At 49.8% G+C, this 19,507-nt stretch overlaps 2 protein-coding genes across 2 annotated transcripts in view; one reads left to right on the forward strand and one right to left on the reverse strand.

The window, feature by feature from the left end:
• The first annotated feature begins 4,641 nt into the window (after nucleotides 1–4,641).
• On the forward strand, nucleotides 4,642–13,028 carry FZD5 (frizzled class receptor 5). Its single transcript, XM_085066199.1, has one exon. It carries the CDS (start codon nucleotides 4,753–4,755, stop codon nucleotides 6,481–6,483), a length of 1,731 nt encoding a protein of 576 aa, XP_084922325.1. The 5' UTR covers nucleotides 4,642–4,752; the 3' UTR covers nucleotides 6,484–13,028.
• The window catches only part of CCNYL1 (cyclin Y like 1), a 33,640-nt gene continuing 26,626 nt past the window's right edge, over nucleotides 12,494–19,507 (reverse strand). The window contains exons 9-10 of the mRNA XM_085066200.1: nucleotides 17,013–17,175; nucleotides 12,494–14,230 (exon numbers count right to left, since the gene is read on the reverse strand). Of these exons, the coding sequence (XP_084922326.1) occupies nucleotides 14,114–14,230; nucleotides 17,013–17,175 (280 nt within the window). The 3' untranslated portion in view covers nucleotides 12,494–14,113. The remainder of the gene's footprint in view (nucleotides 14,231–17,012; nucleotides 17,176–19,507) is intronic.

Raw genomic sequence — 19,507 nt, forward strand, 5'->3', positions numbered from 1 at the left:
AAGAGTGAGGGCTTTGCCAGGGCCATACTAATTTATCATGTCAGCTTCACTATGGAGACTGTTTTCTTTTCAAGGGCCCATGAGAAAAAAAGGAAAAGAAAAAAGCATAATGTGATGTGTTTCAAAAACTGCATATCTGAAAAGTTTCAGATGTTTCAGGCTGCACTATATTCCCGGCCCCCCCCCCGCCCCCCCCCCGCTAGAAAATAAAATGTAAGGAACTTCACTACCTGCTCCTCATCTCAGCATTGTGTGAATCACAGCCAAGGAGATATGAAAATCAGCCATGGCTGTGGCATGGCAAAGGCCCATGCTCATCACCACCAACCCTCCAGCAACTTTGGGCCAGGGCCCTGATCCTGCCCCTGCATGCTGTGGTAGTGGCACCTCAGGACAGGAACATCCCTTCAGTATTCCAACTTGGCTTATGGAAAGGTCTCAATGCCTGTGGAGACTAAAGAAAATGAATTACATATATTTATGTGCACTTATATGTACAAGTATTGTTAAGTAATAAGTGATGAGTTTGGCAAGATTAGTTTTATGTGCAGCCACTCTTCCTGATTTTACTTTGGTCTTATTTACCTGAACTTCTGCTGGCATTTTACAGACTGCAGTACTTGTGTCAGGTGTTGCTAAAGTCTGTGTCACTGTCAGAAATCAAGTTCCATGTAACTTTTGGATATGGCTGTAGTTTGGCATGGTTTTGTTTTCCTGCAATATATTAAGGTGTGTAATTACACAGGTGTATATAAAGACAAACTGAATTGATGTAAGCTCAGATTTTTAAGGGAATTTCAACAAGGCATGGTGAAAAGCATTCAAGTGATTTAAATCTGAATTCCTGTCCCCAGACCACAGCCTGTAATTCATCGGGGCACATGAGAAATGCTCACCCCTGCTGCTGTTGCACTTCAGTAGGATTTGGGTGCCAGAGCCCCTCTGCAGATGCTGGCAGTGATTCTCACTCTGCTCTGCCTGCTCACAAAGGGCCAAGAGTCCTTCTCTCCCTGCCTGCCAGGTCCCTCCTGCCTGTAGTGCAGCAAGGATCTTGGTCTCATTTAGGAGCACCTGGCTCCAGGTGCTGTTACACGAGGTCAGTCTTGGTGCTGGGGTTTGCAGCATGGGCAGCTTGCAGCTCTCAGGGGGGCAGGCAAACACTTGCCACGGGTGGAAGCAGAAGCTCACCTGGCTTGGTGCAGTGTGCAGCCATGTCCTGTGTGTGGGGAAAACAGTGATATCCTTTTGTACCTGTACACAGCAGGTCTGCTGTGCTGGGGGTGCACCATGATGCCAAACGTGATGTCTGTCCCTGCACTCATGACAGGCAGTAAGGCACAGTCTTGTGCTGCTGCAAACCACCTTGAGGACCCCAGCACCCCCTCACTCAAGCAGTTTGTTACCAGGGTCACTGCTAATTCGGACAATGCCTGAGCCAGCACAGCCTACAGCTGGGATGACTGGCAGGCTGCCCACTGGCACCAGGAGACCAGAGTCACCTGCGCTGGGCCCCCACCACTCCCTTCCTGGGAGCTGGAGACTTGTCAGCAGTGCAGACAAAACCGGGATTTGCTGCTTCAAGCAAGAAAGGTCGAGGGCCAGGGGTGGTGTGCTGATCCTATGACAAGAGGGGCAGGAGGTTCCTGCCCTGCTTTGGTACCAGCAACGCCAAAAGCGAGATCAGCGCTCTCTGGCTTTGTCCCTGCCCAAAGCCTGGGCTGAAAAGCTCTTTGCAAAAGTCTGCTGAGTCCTCTAACAAGGGCAAGGGCAATAGCCAGTCTTTACAAAGGAAGCTCACATAGTCCTTTTCTAAAGTCTTTTAAAAGTCATCGTATCCTTCACAAAAGCAGTTTGTCCAGGTAAACAGTGCATGCTGACAATCAGCAGTGAAAGAACCAAATACAGAAATATTTATCACCTTTTTACTTTCTGTCTCTACCAGGAGCCACTGCATCCCAGCTGAAAATGCCTCAGTGGGTGGAAGGTATGTCTGTGAGGACACATGTATTGTCAGTCTGTGCCTGTATCCTCTGGGCTGGAGCCAGGAGCAGGGATCAGCTGAACTCCCAAGCAGACCTGTCTAGTATGGTGGAGCTTCATGGACACTTCTGCACGTGGACAAAAGGTAAAGTGATTTTTAATAATTTAAAAGGTTTTTTAACAACAAAAGCATTTTCTTAGGGCCAGGAAACACTTTGTTTTTTGTCTGCAGGGTTCGACACAGTAAATTTTGTGCAGACACATCTTCTGTTACTAATAGTGCTGGATGCATATAAAGCGCTGTACTCTCATACTGTACTGAAGAGATGAGTAACAAACCTATCAACTGCACTTGCACTTACACCATATTTAATCCTGTTCTGGTTGTTCTGCTACATATTCATAAAAAACAAAAAGGAAACAGAAGCCCAGAGCAAGCCAACAGATGTCTACCTGGCTCTTAATTGGATTTTATGTGTCCCCAGTGTAGCAAATACAGCATTATTTACAGCCAGGCTCTAAGAATTAGATACATCTGGAGGAGTGGCAAAACCTGAACCAGGCTACAAGAGTTGATAGATTAACTGAAATGGAGAGCTACCCTGTTTTCCCTTTCTTACCTTCTCCCTTCCCACCTATCTATTTGTTTCCCATTGTGTGTCAAATCGAACTAAGATATTGCCCAAGAGAATGCTTACAAAAATGAAAAATTTCAACAAAAAAGAGAACTTCTGCTCTTATGGAGCTTCATCAGCATTTCCTATTTGTACAGCAATGATGATAATAAAAAGGCTGCCCTCTGCTCTCAGCTATAATTTGGATAATCAACTGACAGCCATAATGAAACTGTCTGTGATTGCTTTCTGCTGGGCTGCTAGTTCACAGAAACTCATTGTTAGGGAGAATTAAAAGTTATGACTCCTGCTACAAGGATATGCCACTGTCTTCCAGAGGAACATGTGACTGGTAATTTTCTTCTGTATAGCTCTATTACAGAAAAAACTTACAGCATAAAGCAAAGAGGTATAGGGATGTGAGATTTTTTTTCTTAAAAAAAAATGTTAAGGATCAAAGTTGACCGTGCCAAGTAATATGCATGCCTAGGCTGGGTGGGTGTGGATTTCAGGGATGGTCATGAGGTCTCTCGCCTTAAAATCCCTGGTGACTTTGGTGTATGGTAGCAGCAGTCAGTGCTCTGCCTGTGGGTACATCAGCCACTGGCCACAGAGTGATAGGCAAGCCAGGTTTTACTTCTGGGAGGAAGGCAGGAGCTAAGTCATGCTTTGAGTCTTTGCTTTGTAGGCTCTGGGTGCAGTTAGGGGTATTTTAGGTGCTGATGTTCTGCAGCACCAGGCCTTGAGTGCAAGCTGTCTGTGTCTGTGATGTGCTGTGGGTCTCTTGACCAGCAGATCCAGGGCTGGATGCAAGTACTTTGGTCCAAATTGCCCTCCCATCCACATCCACTGATGTGGAGTGAGTACCTCCTGTGCGAGGGCTTGGGAGCAATATTCTGCCTTGGCCAGAATATAAGGCTCTGCCATAGCAGCTGCAGTCTGTGACCCCCAAATCTGGCTTCTGAAGCAGGTCCCCAAATGCTGTGGGCTTCAGGGCTTTCAGGGAAGTGGCTGAAAACTAGGCTGGCAATTTCGGCGTTTGCGAATGCATGGATTGGAGCATTGGAATTTCTGGCAGCTGAGCGTGCCCACCGCGGTGGCCCTGGCAGGAGCCCGGGGACGGCAGGGCGCTGGGCAGGGCCCTCTGCCCCGGCACGGGCTCGTTGGTTCGCGCTGCGCTCCAGCGCCGGCCACCCGCCTGGGAGGGAAGGAAGGAAGGGGCTAGGGAAGCGGCTCCGAGGCGGAGCGGAGGGCGACCGGAATCTGGGCCAGGAGTGTGGTAGCGCGGCTGCTTGCATCGGGGCAGGGACGGTTTGCCTTCCCGCCGAGGCTCAGCGTTCGGGGGTCGGCAGCGCTGCCCAGCCGGGCAGCTGGGACGAGGGCAGCGCCGGTACATGCTGCCGTGCCCCTCGTACCCGGGCTGATGTGCCGTTGCCGGAGCAAAGCAAATCCTGGCAGGACCTCTGCACGTCTTCCCTTACCCAGCGTTTCCCGCCGTTCGTCCCAATCCCGTTACGGTGGGGCGAGGCCCCGGCCCCTTCCCGCGAAGAGGGGCTGAAGGGCCCGAGCAGCCAGGGGCGAAGCGGGAGCAGCAGGGAACCTGCCCTGCTCCTCCAGCCGCTGCCCCTGGCCCGCCCGGGAAAGCCGGGCCGTCGCGGCGCTGGGGGAACGGAGGGTCAGGGTCTCCTGAGGGGCCCGGCGGGCAGGAGGGGAAGGAGAGGCACAGATGCGGAGCAGTCAGTAGCTTGGTAGCACCGTCATCTTCTCACTTCGCCGCCTGCCCGCGGGACGCTGCGGGACTCGGAGCGCCGGCGGACGCGGACCCGGCGGGACGCCTCCAGCAGGCGGGGCACGGAGAGGGCCGGGACAGCGCGGCGTTCCGCCGCCGCGGGATCGGTGCCCGGCGTGGGGGCGGCCCCGGGGAGCCCCGGCGGGGCGGGACCAGCGGCGGGGGCGGTGCGGCGGGCGGTCCCGGGGCGGGGCGCAGGGCGGGGCGCGGGCGCGGCGCGGAGCGGGGGCGCCAGCCCGCCCCAGAGCGCAGGTGGCGGCGGCGGTGGCGGCGGTCCTGGTCGCGCTCTCGCTCCCGGCGGGGCCCCGCTCCCGGCGCGGAGGCGGCAGGTGCCCGGGACATGCTGCGGCGGTAGGACGCGCGGCGGCGATGGGCGGCCGGGGGCTGCCGGTGCCGCTGCTGCTGGGGCTGCCGCTGCTGCTGGGGCTGCCGGCGGCGGGGCGCGCCGCCTCCAAGGCGCTGGTGTGCCAGGAGATCACGGTGCCGATGTGCAAGGGCATCGGCTACAACCTCACCTACATGCCCAACCAGTTCAACCACGACACGCAGGACGAGGCTGGGCTGGAGGTGCACCAGTTCTGGCCGCTGGTGGAGATCCAGTGCTCCCCGGACCTGCGCTTCTTCCTCTGCAGCATGTACACCCCCATCTGCCTGTCCGACTACACGAAGCCGCTGCCCCCCTGCCGCTCCGTCTGCGAGCGGGCCAAGGCCGGCTGCTCGCCCATCATGCAGCAGTACGGCTTTGCCTGGCCCGAGAGGATGAGCTGCGACCGCCTGCCGGTGCTGGGAGACTCCGAGGTGCTCTGCATGGGATACAACCACACGGAAGCCACCACCCTGCCGCCTTTCTTTGGGAAGCCCACGCGCCCTGCCAAGGACATAGCCAAAAACCTGACGCCGCTCGATGTGCAGCGCCCCTCAGGGCTGGACTGTGGTCAGACTTGCAAGTGCAAAGCGCCCCTGATCCCCATCTCCAAGGAGTCCCATCCTCTGTACAACCGCATCAGGACTGGGAAGGTACTCAACTGTGCCATCCCCTGCTACCAGCCCTACTTTACCCAGGATGAGAAGACCTTCGCTACCTTCTGGATCGGCCTCTGGTCCATCCTCTGCTTCCTCTCCACCTCAACCACTGTGGCCACCTTCCTCATTGACATGGAGCGCTTCAAGTACCCCGAGCGCCCCATCATCTTCCTCTCTGCCTGCTACCTCTTCGTCTCCATGGGCTACATTGTGCGGCTGGTGGCAGGGCACGCCAATGTGGCTTGCAACCCGGAGCACCACCACATCCATTATGAGACCACAGGCCCTGCCCTCTGCACCGTTGTTTTCCTTCTCCTCTACTTCTTTGGCATGGCCAGTTCCATCTGGTGGGTCATCCTCTCCCTCACCTGGTTCCTGGCAGCTGGCATGAAGTGGGGCAATGAGGCCATTGCTAGCTACTCACAATACTTCCACCTGGCTGCCTGGCTCATCCCCAGTGCCAAATCCATTGCTGTGCTGGCACTGAGCTCTGTGGACGGTGACCCGGTGGCCGGGGTTTGCTACGTGGGCAACCAGAGCCTGGAGAATCTGCGGGGCTTTGTGCTGGCACCACTAGTGGTTTATCTCTTCACCGGCAGCCTCTTCCTGCTGGCTGGCTTCGTATCGCTCTTTCGCATCCGCAGCGTGATCAAGCAGGGCGGCACCAAAACTGACAAGCTGGAGAAGCTGATGATCCGCATCGGCATCTTCACCGTGCTTTACACGGTGCCTGCCACCATTGTCATCGCCTGCTACATCTACGAGCAGCACAACCGAGAGGCCTGGGAGCAGGCACAGAACTGCTCCTGCCCGGGGGACCCTCACCGTCCCAAGCCTGACTATGCTGTCTTCATGCTCAAGTACTTCATGTGCCTTGTGGTGGGGATCACCTCTGGCGTTTGGATCTGGTCTGGCAAGACACTCGAGTCCTGGAGGCGCTTCACCACCCGCTGCTGCCGGGCCAGGAAGCCTGTGGGTGCCTCTGTGTACGGTGAGGCCAGCCCAGCGCTGGTGGGCAGGACGGTGCTGCCCAGCATGGCCTCCTACCACAAGCAGGTCCCGCTGTCCCATGTGTGACCGGAGGGAGCCTCGGTGACCCCAGCCACAGGGAGGAGAGGGTTGCGAAGACCCTGGACCACAGAAGAGGGGTTGACAGCTGGGCCACCCCTGGCATTCTCAGCCCCACCGCGGTGGTGCTGCCTGGGACCGAGTGTGTGTGCCCATAGGCACAGAGCAGCTGCAGCCCCAGGCAGGGCAGGGGGAGATGCTGCCAGCTATGTGGGGCAGAGGGTCAGGGAGGCCTGGAGCCTAGCACTGCCATGTAAGCCCCATTTGGGGTCCCACATCCTGGCTGGGGTCCTGGGGTGCTGTTGCCTGTGGGCCAGTCAGGTGGCAGTAGCCCTCGAGCACTGATTTATGTCCCACAAGAAGCCTCTGGGCAGGTCTTGCTGGTGTTGGTGTGAAAGGCAGAGCTGCAGCAGGCAGGGCGGGTGGTGGCCCCCAGTTGCAGGTGGGGGCTGGCACTGCCACTGAGCCACTCACTAAAGCCCAGAGAGTGGAAGCAGGTCAGGGAGAGCTGGCAGGTGGGTGCCTCCCTGGGCAGAGCAGGAGGCTGCCCCCCGTGCCCCTAGGGTGCTCAGGCACAGCTGCATATCGAGGAGGAGAAGGCTGGGGGCCCCTGGTATGAGGCAGTCACTGGCCCCGCTTGGGTGGCAGCACACTGAGCAGGAGGGAAGGAGCTGTGTGGGCTGGGGGCTTCATAGGTAGTGGTAGTGCAGGAGGAAGGGGCCATGGAGAGGATCTGCCACCCAGCCCTCAGGATGGGCAGGGACAGGTTCCCAGCTGTCTGCAGCACAGGCAGGGACCAGGTGACCCTCCACAGTCCCTTCTGCCCTGGGCAAGCACATCCGGCTCCCCTTCAGCCAGGGGGCTCAGGAGCAGGCAGGAGCTGACTCCTGTGGGCTCAGCGGGCTGGCACCGACCGCTGCTCTGCGATGGGTAACCAGCCCCATCGCCCATGGAGTCACTCATCCGGAGAGCCGAGGGGCTGTGCAAGGGGCTGTGGGGTGCTGAGGCTGCTGTCCCAGCAGGAGCTTTGCAAGGAGCCTTGGCATCATTGGCTCTGGCACCTCGAGCGGGGCTCTCCTGAGCTGCCGTGTGCCGGGGAAGGGCTGGGAGCTGCTCCGCGCCTCTCCCCTCTGCAGAGGGGTGAGTTCCTCACGTCTGCCTTGGGCCGTGCAGGTTACCTGGGGCCAGGGAGGCAGGCCCGGTGCCCTGCCCGCCAGCTGTGGCATGTGGCACAGCAGCTGAGCGTGGCACAGCCAACCCTAAAAGGGTGGTTGCACCCCTGCAGTGAGTGGCGACTGCACGGGGGTGTCCCAACTAGGCGGCAGGCTGTCTCTCTGGAGCAGCAGCTGGGTTTTCCAGTCAGTCGGCTTCAATACTTGCTGCTTTTTTCAAAGCTGTGCCTCTGCCAGAGACAGCACCAGGTTTGAGAGTGAGCAGTTAATTTAGGAAAACTTAGCAGAGTGCTCGTACTTCTTTTCCTCCAACTTTGCAAGCCTTTTTCACTTCGCTGGATCAGACAGCAGCTGAGCACTGACAGAACCATTGCCTGGCATTAAGCAGTGGTGACAGCTGTGTTTCAATAACTAGAAAAATGATGGGGGGAGCCTGTTGTCAAAGTCACTAAATGCAGCCAGGACAGGGGACTCCAGCTGTGGCACAGGATGAGGCTGGCTGCCTCACTTGTGAAAGCACCTGGTTTTTAATTTCTTTTTCCCCTGCCTGCCCTAAGCAGTGATCATGTATGTAACTGCCCAGCCATTACTCGAGTCCTTTTTGCCCTCCTTCAAGCATGGCACTGTGACCTAGCTGCTCAAGCACTGGAGAACAACTGCTGGCTTTGCTCCCGTAGGACTGCAGGGATCTGAGGTTGTTCTCAATACCTTTGGACCACTTCAGTCAGAAAGGTTTCCACCTCATTTTAAAACCAAAGCCTGGGAAGTGAGGGAACACTCAAGTGGTACATCTGCAGATAAAGGTACTGCATGAGTGTCTCTGGGGTGTTCTAGAGGAGACAGAGGTGCAAGGACAGAGGGGACAGGGCTGGACAGGGGCTGTCCAGCTGCTTCCATCTGCACTCTTGCAATAGGGCTCACTCCCTCCAGCATGTTGGAGTACTTCATTGTGGACAGAATTGCACCACACTGTGTTACAAACTGTAAATAGTTGTATTATAGCCAAACTTGTACATACAGAAGCTGTAGTGACCTTTGATACGGGTTAGGGACAGGTGTGTTCTCAGCAGTGAGGCAGGTCAGGCGCAGAGACGCTGTGGGTAGTGTCGTGTTGTAATCCAGGGCATTAAATGATTCCAACCTGCTCCAGTCCACACCTTGCTGGACTCCTCTCTCTCTATAGTGCCTTTTGTAGATACAGCTAAACACACATCATGCAATACAATGAACAAAACCATGTCAAAGGTGGTATTTTGCTGTTTTTGTTTTTTCCGAAGTGCAACTGACTGTGTAAAGAAATCCAAGATTAGCTACAAACCGTTGGCCTATTGAAAAATGCAAGAGCATTTTCAGCTTTGATCTAATGGTAGGGTAATATAATCAACTCGTGTTTGAGCCTGGCTTCTCAGCAACAAGTGGCAGGAGGGGGGAAGGAAGGAGCTGTTGCTGTGTGCTCTGTCTGCTGTAGCCAATTTCATGTTGGGTTTTGCCTCTTCCATTACTGATGCTGTTCAATGTTGCTTAAATAACTGTGCTATATTTTGTGAAAAGCTGAAGAAATTTTATTCAAAGAGAAGTATCAAGATTAGTTATTTCTGAGGATAAAAAAATAGCGTGTGTCGTTCTCTTTACTTTTGCTCCTGTTAAAGCATTGATTACCTTTAAAGCTTACCTGTCGGGGGCATGGGGAGGTGTGTGCTGGAGGGCTGTGCAAGGCTCATATCACTGGGGATCGTGGGGAACTGGTGAGGCAACTACACTTGCATGGCACAGGAATAGCATGTTCCCTGTGCACGAACCCCACGCAGTGCTGCCCTTGGCACGGAGGATGCCACACATCCGTGCCCTCAGAGCCGGCGTGCCCAGGCTGGGTGGTGCAGCCTGGCTCTGCCCTGAGCCGAGCTCTGTGCTCGGGGGCGGCCGTGCTGGCTGTGCCCGTGACCTCGCTGACAGCGCGTTCCCCTGACCGGCCAAGGTCATGCCTCGCTGCTAAAAGAGGGTTAACTATCAACTTTTATTGGCGTTCTGCAGTTTGCACAGTGTGTCCCTCGCCCTGCACTGAGATCAAGCCCTGAAGAGGTGCCCTTTGATACTCTTCAGGCCAAGCTGATGACAGCTCTGAGCCCAGCAGGACGCTGCATGCCGCTGGCCCATTTGGGTGGCTGCATTGCCATTTGCTGTGCGACCTCTCCTGTTGCGAGGAGGGACAGCAAGGGGTTAAGGCTGGCTCCGTGGTGACTAATGGTGCAGGACTCTGCTATCTAGTTAGGTGTGTAGGCACACACCAGGTCCCACTAGATAGGATCTCTTACCTGGAAGCAGCATTCCATCACCCAGTGATAAACCTGACAGTCCCACAGCCTGACTCACCTGATTCTGCAGGGATCTGCCCCCCCATGCTCAAGTACAGGCAAAACACACCATTGAGGCTGATCCTATCACTTGAAGGGCAGCAGTTTTGGGGTGTGGAGGGGACATGTGAACCATCTCAGCATCAGGTTCTTCCCAAGGAGCTGTGGATACTCACTGCCTGCTCCAGGAAGTAATTCCAGCACCTTGCTGGCGGCCTTGTTGTCATTCTTGCCTGCCAGGAAGCTGCTGTGTCCTCATCTCCTCAGTCAACAGCAGTTTGGCAGCGCTGCCATGCACCGCCTAGCTCAAGCCACTGTTTCCGAGCAAGGGAAGGGCCTTTCCTGCAGGCAGCCGTGTGAATCACCTGCAGGACTCTGTTCCTGCACACACATGATCCCACACAGCCAGCCTGATGCTTGTGCTGCTGTGTCTCTCCTGCACTCTCCAGGTTCCACTTGGTCAACTTAGGCCACCCTCGAGGCACTCACCAACTTCCCTGGGGCTGAATGGTGCAAATGCAGTGCAGTTTCAGGCTGGGTGCCATGGGGACCATGTGGCTCTTTGAATAGGTTTTAATACCATAGATCAGAAGCCAAAGTGGTTATTTCACCTAGAAAATGCCTTGTCTGTGAAGGCAGCCTGAGACTTTCCTAATCCTAAACCCAACAGGCCCATGCTCCGCCAGTTAAGTGCTCTTTTGCTAGTCCATTGGGGGGTGGGTGTTAGTAAGTGCACTGCAGTCACTTTGGCAGCACTGTGTAATTTACTGTACATTGGAAAACAGCTTATTAGGTGAAAGTATAGTTTTCCCAGGTAACAACATGGAATACCAGTTCTGTGACATTGTCCTGTGGGAAATCCCAGGACAGGATGGGGGCTGCAGCCTTACCCTGCCCTGAGCACGCCTGCCAAGCCCCTGTGCAAGCTCTCGCCTCAATGGCTCTTCTGTCCTCTTCTGCTTGCTCAGGGTATGCTTGACACCTATACTCTTATCCAGGAGCAATGGTCTTGACATTTATTCCATCCCTCAAGTGCGTGTCCTCTTAACTGCCAAACCCAAACTGAAGTAGTTCTCATAAAATTCCCTTGGAAACAAAATACACAGTCCTTGTACACAAAGGGAAGGGGCTGCTGGAGCCCAAGGGCATCATGTAGCCCACGAACACCTCCATGGCTTCCTGCTAACACACGCTACTCCTGCTAGTCTAGCTGGTGCTCACATTATTCTTGCTGGGCCGTAACACAGCTATTGTCTCTGCAAACAGCATTTACTGCCAGATGGGAGTGCTACCCCAGAACTGAAAGCAGAGGTCACCTCAACATGGATTAAATATTACTCAGCTCTTGGGTTAAGAAAAACAAGGCACATTGATCTCATAGCTTGTTGCTCTTCCATGGGAGCAGAGGTAGGTAACAGTCTCTGTAATTCCAGTATTCTAAGTGTGATTGTAATTTTTCTTTTGCCTCTTTGAGAAAAGTGTTGCCAGCATATAGAGTAGTGTAAGTTGGAGCGTATTCCCCCTTCACAGTTCATTGTCCAGCAGAACCACTTAAATGCAATTCTTTCTGAAACAGTTACTGCCCAGCACTTCAAAAGGGAGCTGTATGGTTTATATTTTATTGTTTAGCAAAGAAATACACTAGCTGTGTTTTCCAGAATGTAACTCTTCTAGGAGTACCAGAATTGGTAAATGGAATTGCTATTTTTTCCCTCTTTAGAAGCTGAGTTGCAGTTCAGGCCTGCTTAGTATCTGCTGACCATACCAAAATACCATTGAAAATGCGTTCTGGGCTACAGTAAAACTAAAGCCAGGTAATATTCAAAGCAAGTAGGTTGGGAGCAGCCATCTGCTGCAGGATGTACTGCAGAAGCAGCTATCAGCTTGAGCTGTCATTCAGATCAGCTATCCAGATCAGCAGGAAGAGTCTCCATTTCATTTGGCAAAAAAGGGGAAATTAGTGCCCCCAGTCTCTGTGGAGCAGCTCACAGTGAGTTTTGGAACAGCCCCACAGGAAAGCACCAGACTGAACCCACACAGCTGAGGCACCTGGCCCTGCTGAGGGACGCAAAGCTCGTTAGCAATTAGGGCACAAGTCAATCCAGGAGCTGGTCACTTAGAGCTTCCAATTTAGTGCTCCTCAAGGGAGAACTTGAAAACCACCAAATCACCTCCAGAGAGACTGGCCCTACTTAAAGACCATTAAAGTGCAAAGAAACTGCTAATGAGTGGTTTATTTGAGCAGCCTGAGTCAAGCTCTAAATCCAAAGACCATGTAGGAAGTGCTGGGCAGGCATGCAGGGCTTCACCCCTGCCAGGACTCTGCTGCCTGGTCCCAGACACTCCCAATTCACTGGGACCAAATGAAGGTGATAGGCCAGTGTGGGGAATGGAGAAGGCCTTAACACACACCACTAGGGTTTCTATATTTCTTTCCCCTTTTTTGAGGGGCAGCAGAATCCAACAGCTGTACAGAACACACCCTTCACCTTTAACTTTAATTAAAATAGAGTTTATTAGCTTTTCTTTTAATACAAACATGAGAAAGGAAAACCACCTGAAGATGTAGTGTTATTTTCAATATTGAATTGTGATCAATACCTGAAGTGCCAAGTTCCATGGATTTGGGAGCCAGGGGCTGGCATATTTGCATACTGCAAAAGGCTGTATGCATCACTTGAACAGCTGAGTGCAGCCAAACTGATGATGGCACTCACAGAGCCCCATTCCCAAAGGCAGATGGACTTGTTGTTCAGTGTAAGTTTCTGGGCCTTGGCTGTAAGAGGAAGTGCACAAAACCCGTGTCATTTGAAGGGAGATCTGCTCCTAGGACACACTGCCTAGAACCTATTTGGATCCAAGAAGGGAAGATACTACAAAGACTTGTAACAGGAAGAGTCTAATAATACTTATCCTGTTTATAGTTCAGTTTCAGAGCTTGAAAGTAAGCTCTGTTCCAAAGTCTCCGAACAAACCCCAAGCCTCTAGAGCAGTTGCACAAGATAAAATTCACTTTGGGAAAAAAAAATAAGGTTTATAGAAAGCTTTTTGATAATTCTCAGTTGAACACAATATTTTTCCATCTACCTTGATAGGTAGTCCAGGATTCTCAAACTCATTATTGTTTCATTATGAATGTAACTTTCTCCCAGGAAACTGAAACCCAAGGAGAGCCAGATGGATGCACAATATCAGCTTTAGGAACTCACTGTATATAGCACAAGAGATCTGCAGTAGAACTCAGAGAAGCAGTGCTGCACACACGCCATTCACCACTGGATTGCTACACTGTTTGGGATGGTGATGATGTTTCCAGACCAACTTTTTCATTCAATGCCTCAGAATAATACACAGATTACATCTCTTCCAGAGCAATATAAGTATTAGAAAATGAGAGAAGCACCATAATTCACAAGAAATGCAGCATGGACCCTATACATTTTAACAATACATAAAACCGTATCTCTGCCCCCAGTCAAAACATTCAAAGTCTTTTGACAATCTTTACTGGAGTGAAGTTGTGGGTGCAGAGATGGAATTCCTTCCTGCCAGGCAGCTTCTTGGTATGAACACATCACCAATAATAGCAGCTTTTAGTAGCCAAACCAGGGAAAAGCCATCAACACATGTCTATGCTACTGTTTTCAGCTCCAGAGTGGCTTTATACTTTAAGAGTCTCATGTGTTGTTTTTGTTAACACTGCATTGACCCAAAATACAAATGCAGTGAGACTCAGGATGACAGGGGAGAGGGAAGAACATTGTAACTACAGTCATGTGGTTAGTGTTTAAATTCTAAAATTTAAAACTACTTATTATGAAAAACCTCAAGAGTTCACAGCTATAGGCCTACATAGTAAGCAAACATCTGTGGGGGAGAGGACATAAGTTTGTTTTTGCACCTCTGGATACATTAGGAGGAGGAGAGAATTGATATGACAAAGGTCTTGTCTTTTGCACCAAGTATGTTCCTCAAGCTCTGGGCTCCCTTGGCTGATTTGCTCTCCTCTCTTCCTCTTGCTGGAAGACACCATCACCACTGGCTCGTGTGCATGGAGTGGTGGATTCCTCCGACTCATATGGATGCTGGTTCATGGTGCTGCACCTTGCTCTCTCCTCAGGAGAGGATGGCATTACAACGGCGGATACCAACTAAGTTATCAGCACTGAAAGATCGTCTCATAGCAGCTTTTGACAAGTCTTTGTATTTGTCTTCACACAGCCGGGAGATTGCCTGGGTACCGCAGACAGACACAAAATGGAAGTCCACATTAGAAAAGTTTGAATGTTCCAGGGCAAGTTTTACAAGTGTAATGCCAACAGCACAGGTGCTCTGCAGCAGTGACGCTGCTGGCTTTTTACCCAGAACAACAGTGAATAAGGACTACTCTGGAGGGAACATAGTAACAGGGTCTATTCCCAGGTTAAAATGAGCCCCAGCCATCAGGGAGCTACACCTAGAGAAGGTGAGTGGTTTCCATATCCAAGTATATTCTTTATTTTGCTAGTCTTACTATCTAATGAAAAACTTGGATCCGTTTCAGACTTTTTAAGTTTGTGGAAGTTATGTTGAAAATCATCCCTAGTAGCTGTGTCTGTGGTGCACACAGCAGCACAAAAATTTTATTTCAACAGTGCCGAAATGCACACAGGCATTTCTCTGAGAGAAAAGATTAAACTGAAAAGGTTTATGCACTCTCTCAGGCATCTTACACTTGGCCACTCAGGCAAGCCTAGGAAATGAAGTTCTACTACAGAGTCTGTTTCGCCTTTACCTTCCCTACATGTACCTCACTCCCAACATACTCTTACCAGGATCACCCCATCATCTGAGAAGGGGGGCAGCCATACTTTATTATAGCAATTAAGTATTAGCACATGTAGACAATCTTGTGCTGAACTGCTTTTTCACCCATTTATTGGCTTGCCTCTGCCCTGTTTATCTAGCTACTCTTAAATCCTAATAACACAATTGTAAAAAAAATACTGTGTGTCCTCCCCTGCAAGGCCTATTTCTGATTGGAGCCTTCAGACATTATCAGTGCAAATTAATAAGGATACCTGTAATAAAAAAGTTGAACTGAATTTCAGTCCTGAACATTTACTTCCATTAATAATTTACCACCTATCACCAGATGAACTTTCAGAGTCCTGTGATCAGCTACATGCCTACACCTTCCCTTTAAGGCAGCACCCATTCAGCACAGCCCAGTGTTCTGCAAGTTCAAAAGGTGAAAAGCACTCTGAGCATGAATAAAGTCCTAAGTGTATTTTAAAATAATTATTTACATTTATTTCTGCCGACCTTCTGGAGGCATGCATTTGGCTCAAGAGTGGCATTCTTTGAGACACTGGCGGCGTGAGCTCCTGGTGCAAGACCAGACAGACTCTCCATCCTGCTTTAATGCTAGCACATCAATCACACAGCAACCTGTGTTGACATATTTAGCCCTGGTTGCCCATATGGTGTAAATCAGTTTTCAGTCCCTGGCATTCACTAATTCACTGCTTTACACAGGCTCCTATCAGCTGCTTATGTGCTTCTAGCTGAAAGGCAAAATTAGAAATTTTAGCAAATTATTTAAATACTTATCACATTTTAGAATGAAACCCAAAACCATCCAATATACATGCATTAGTAAGTGCCTGATAGCAAATTACATACTGTACTGAAAATTACTCTGGTTTTAAATACCAAGCTCCCAAACAGCTTTCTTACCAAGCTAAGACAGAAGAAACAAAACAGGCTCACAATCTGTAAATCATCCACTTATGCCCTGGCACTGAGCAGTTCAGTAAACAATTTCCTGTGGACTATGAACTGCCCTACAACCACATTTACAATTAGTGACAGTGTTAGCCTAAAGTGCAAGTAACAAAGGTGAGACAAAGCAGAAGAGCTGCATTGCTTAACTTTAAATAGAGGAATTCATAGGCATATCATATTTATCATTCCAAAGGACCAGGATGGATCACATTTATTCCCAAAGTTCAGGCACTTATGGGACCAAATAAAATCCCTAGCACTTGGCAGAATTATTGGGAGTGGACAACAGAACAATATAAGCCAAGAATACTGCAGCACACCCCTCTTTGAAAGGGACTATGGTATCAGTGTACACAGGGCCTGTGGTAATGCTTTTGTTGAAAGGTCAACAAAACAACATGCAGAGTCATCAATTAAACCTGGACAGATGAAAGGTTGCATTGATCCAACAAGAAATTTCCCTGGGAACCCAGGTAATTAATATATTTTCAAAATGTCTTACATATCTCCAGCAGCTAGAAGACTGACTCTGCAAAAGTTAAAGTTTTTTAAAATAAGCCTTCATGCCAAGAAGGCTGTGGGGCCTCCCCAGAAGGGTAGCCTTTCCCATTGAGCAGAAAGGGACAGTAATCTGCACTTACACTCCTCTGGGCATTCTGATGGATTTGCAAGAATGGGCTATTCCAGAAGTCTATCCTTAAACAACATTTCTTTGGAAAGGTGGGAATCCACAACTTATTTCTGCAGCTGTCCCCAGACAAATGGTTTATTAAACCATGAGAGCAGTAAGAGTGCTCCCTCTAAATCTAAAAAGCAGCTGTGCAGTGGGATGCAGTGGGAACCTTCAGCTGGTAGTATTTAGAAGGGTCTGAATGTGACTGTCTCTAGGTGCCTGGAATACAAACTGTGACCAGGGAAGGACACACAATCCATTACATATGACACTAATCCTTTCAATCTTAAGTAGCCTAGCTGAGCTACGGTTCCCAAAATAATATCCATTTTATTTTGCGATCTGCTAGACTTTCGTAATCTCTTCCAAAACCCTTCCCTTTCTCAGAGTACTAGCTTAGCCTAGGCATGGTTTTAGAAGTGCTAACTGTATTTATAAAGGGGTTAAATTACCCTGTAATACACTAATCTAAAAGCTTTTTAGTTTTTCTAACCACCACTTAACATGATTAGCAACAGATGCTCTTACTACTCATACAGACAGAGTCCCCTGCTCAGCCACTCTCAGACCATTTACCTCCAGCTTCTGTGCTCTCTCTTTACTGAGAGGCTCCAGCAGAAAGCTCAGGTTATTGTCATCTGCTAGGGAGCGAAGATCAAAGTAGTATTTGGCGTAAACACTGGCAGGAACATTGATATTAAACTGCAGTAGCTCCAAGAAGTGTCTTTCCATCTCATTCCTAGGAGGTGTAAGGGACAGAAGACAAAGGAAAAAAAAGATTGTTTTAGCTGGCTGAAAACACTGAAGAGACCTCAAGCTTGTTTTAAAACCAGCAACTTTGAAACAGGTCATTGAGAGCTCTGCATTATTAGTTTCGAGAGACAGGTCATTCCCTGGTGCTCAAAACAAGGTGCAGCTTTTGAGTCCTGGCACCTCCGGCTCGGAGAGGAAGGCAGTGCCCTGTCGTGCACTCGCTCGGCTGCGCGGGGAGGTTCATTCTTCGGAGTTCCATTAGTGCAGCTGTACAATTCATGCGCCATTCTCACTCTCATACGGCCCCACACTATAGTGATCAGATGAAAGGAATGATGTATGCTGTTTATTAGCTCTGAAGAACTTGCAGACATTTTCACCAGGCTGATAACAGGAAGGGGGTTTATTGAAGTAGAGGCGGACTAACAAAAGGAGTAGGCAGATCACCACGGCAACAAATGGATCTGTGAAGAGCTGCTGCTATTATCTCACAGAAAAAAGCCTCTTGAAGCAACATGGATTCATCTCCAATAAATAAATAAATAAGCAGCATTAGGTGGGAGAAGGAATTTTCTCCTCAATAGCATTAGGCAGGATAACAAAGTACTATGTCAAAGGGCACTGTCCGGTTTTTACTCTCTTGTCTGTTTTCACTGGGCAAAATACTTGGAGGAAAGCGTGGAGAGTGCCATGACATGAGAAAAGCTGCTTCAGCTACTGTACCGTGGTCAGCTGGAGCAAAGATATTCTACAGAGGAAAAACAATGTTTTACAAATTAACCTAAAAAGAAACTGGTGGTACCCAAACAGAGCAATTTAGTTCAACACCAACTCAACAACAATTCCTACAGGTAGCATGTTCCAACAGAATTTAGCAGCTGTATAGGCCAACTGTGAATACACCAGAAGATGAGTTGCACAAAGTCAGTGTGAAGGTTGTTATTGCTTTTTTTGGGGGATTTTAAAATGGATGCTTTACCTATCAGTGAGGGGGCAAATAAATCAAGGAACCATCCGTGTTGTCCTGTATTGGATGGTGGGTCTCAATATGAATAGCAGCTTTGTGCTTGTTTCTAGCATAGCAGACTTGAGTATCATTGAACCTAGTGCCAAAATTAATTTCCTGTTCATATGGTCATAAGCCTATAGAAATGTAAATCAGATAATGTTTTGATGATCAGCTGATCAGAGCTTGATTTACCCAGTGAATAAATGCTCTTCACTGCCCCTTTTGTACTCACTAGGCTAATACATTTTAATTCTGTAAAAATACAATTCTTCATTGGATTAACAAGTCTATTAACAGTGGTTTAAAACCTGGGAAAGGATAGTGCTCATGTTTTCTGTCCCTTATTTACAAATACATGTAGCCTAAAGAATGAACAGCATGTGTTCCCTTACAAACAATCATGGCAAGATTAGCAGCTGCACAGTAATTTTTCAGCGATTATGGATTCGCTCTCATCAAAGCAAGCAAGCTCTGACAAAGGATGACTTCCAAATATCAAATGAATTTTCTTTGATTTTTTTTTTCCCACTGGAAATAAGTAAAACAAACAAAAACACCCATCTCCCAAAACCCAAAAGAAAAATGCCTTTCATTAAAAAACCCACCTTTGGTTTGGTCAATTAGAAAATGGCTTGTGATAGAAAAAGTAAGAGGAACACTTCAGCTATGTTGAGTAGGATGAGGGAAAGGCAAATGACCACATGTGGCAGTTTCCAGGCCTGGATCCTGTATCCTTTCACAACGTGCAACCTGAGAGCCCCCAGCTCCTGCCCTAACAGAGCTGGGGAGGGGCAGCTGCCAGCATGACTCTGAGGGAGTCAAGGGAGTTTGGTGGGGAAGAGGTGCACCTGTGCTGCCTTCACAAGGGGTGCTTGGCTTGGACATACACACACACACACACACACACACACACACACACACACAGAGGCATTTGCAAATTGGGTGAACTAAATCAGATATACAACCTTTTGCCAGTTGCAGAGTGCTGCAGCCCCTATGCTTGGGCTTGCAGTGGTTCAACACTAGTGTCTGTCAGGTTAGTGAGATCATTGTAGATACAGAGAGCCAAGAGGAAAATTCACGGGAGTTCACAAACAAATCTTGCCATCAGTTCTTGTAGACAGGCTGTACCTGCACTGGAATGGCCCACCCAGGGAGACATACCTGGTAGAATCCTGCCAAGCCATCTTTAGCTGGGAAGCTGCTGGGATTTTGGGTTTTTTTGGCAGCATCACCAGCTATCTCCAACATTAAAATGCAACTGTGGCTGAAGTCCTTTGCCAATTTTTTTCTCTCACTAACTCTTGTA

This window comes from Lichenostomus cassidix, chromosome 7, assembly GCF_008360975.1.
Source record: "Lichenostomus cassidix isolate B80296 chromosome 7, HeHo_3.0, whole genome shotgun sequence".
NCBI lineage: Eukaryota > Metazoa > Chordata > Aves > Passeriformes > Meliphagidae > Lichenostomus > Lichenostomus cassidix.

Coding starts and splice junctions, on each gene's coding strand:
- FZD5 (XM_085066199.1), top strand. CDS start 4,753: ATGGGCGGCCGGGGGCTGCCGGTGCCGCTGCTGCTGGGGCTGCCGCTG.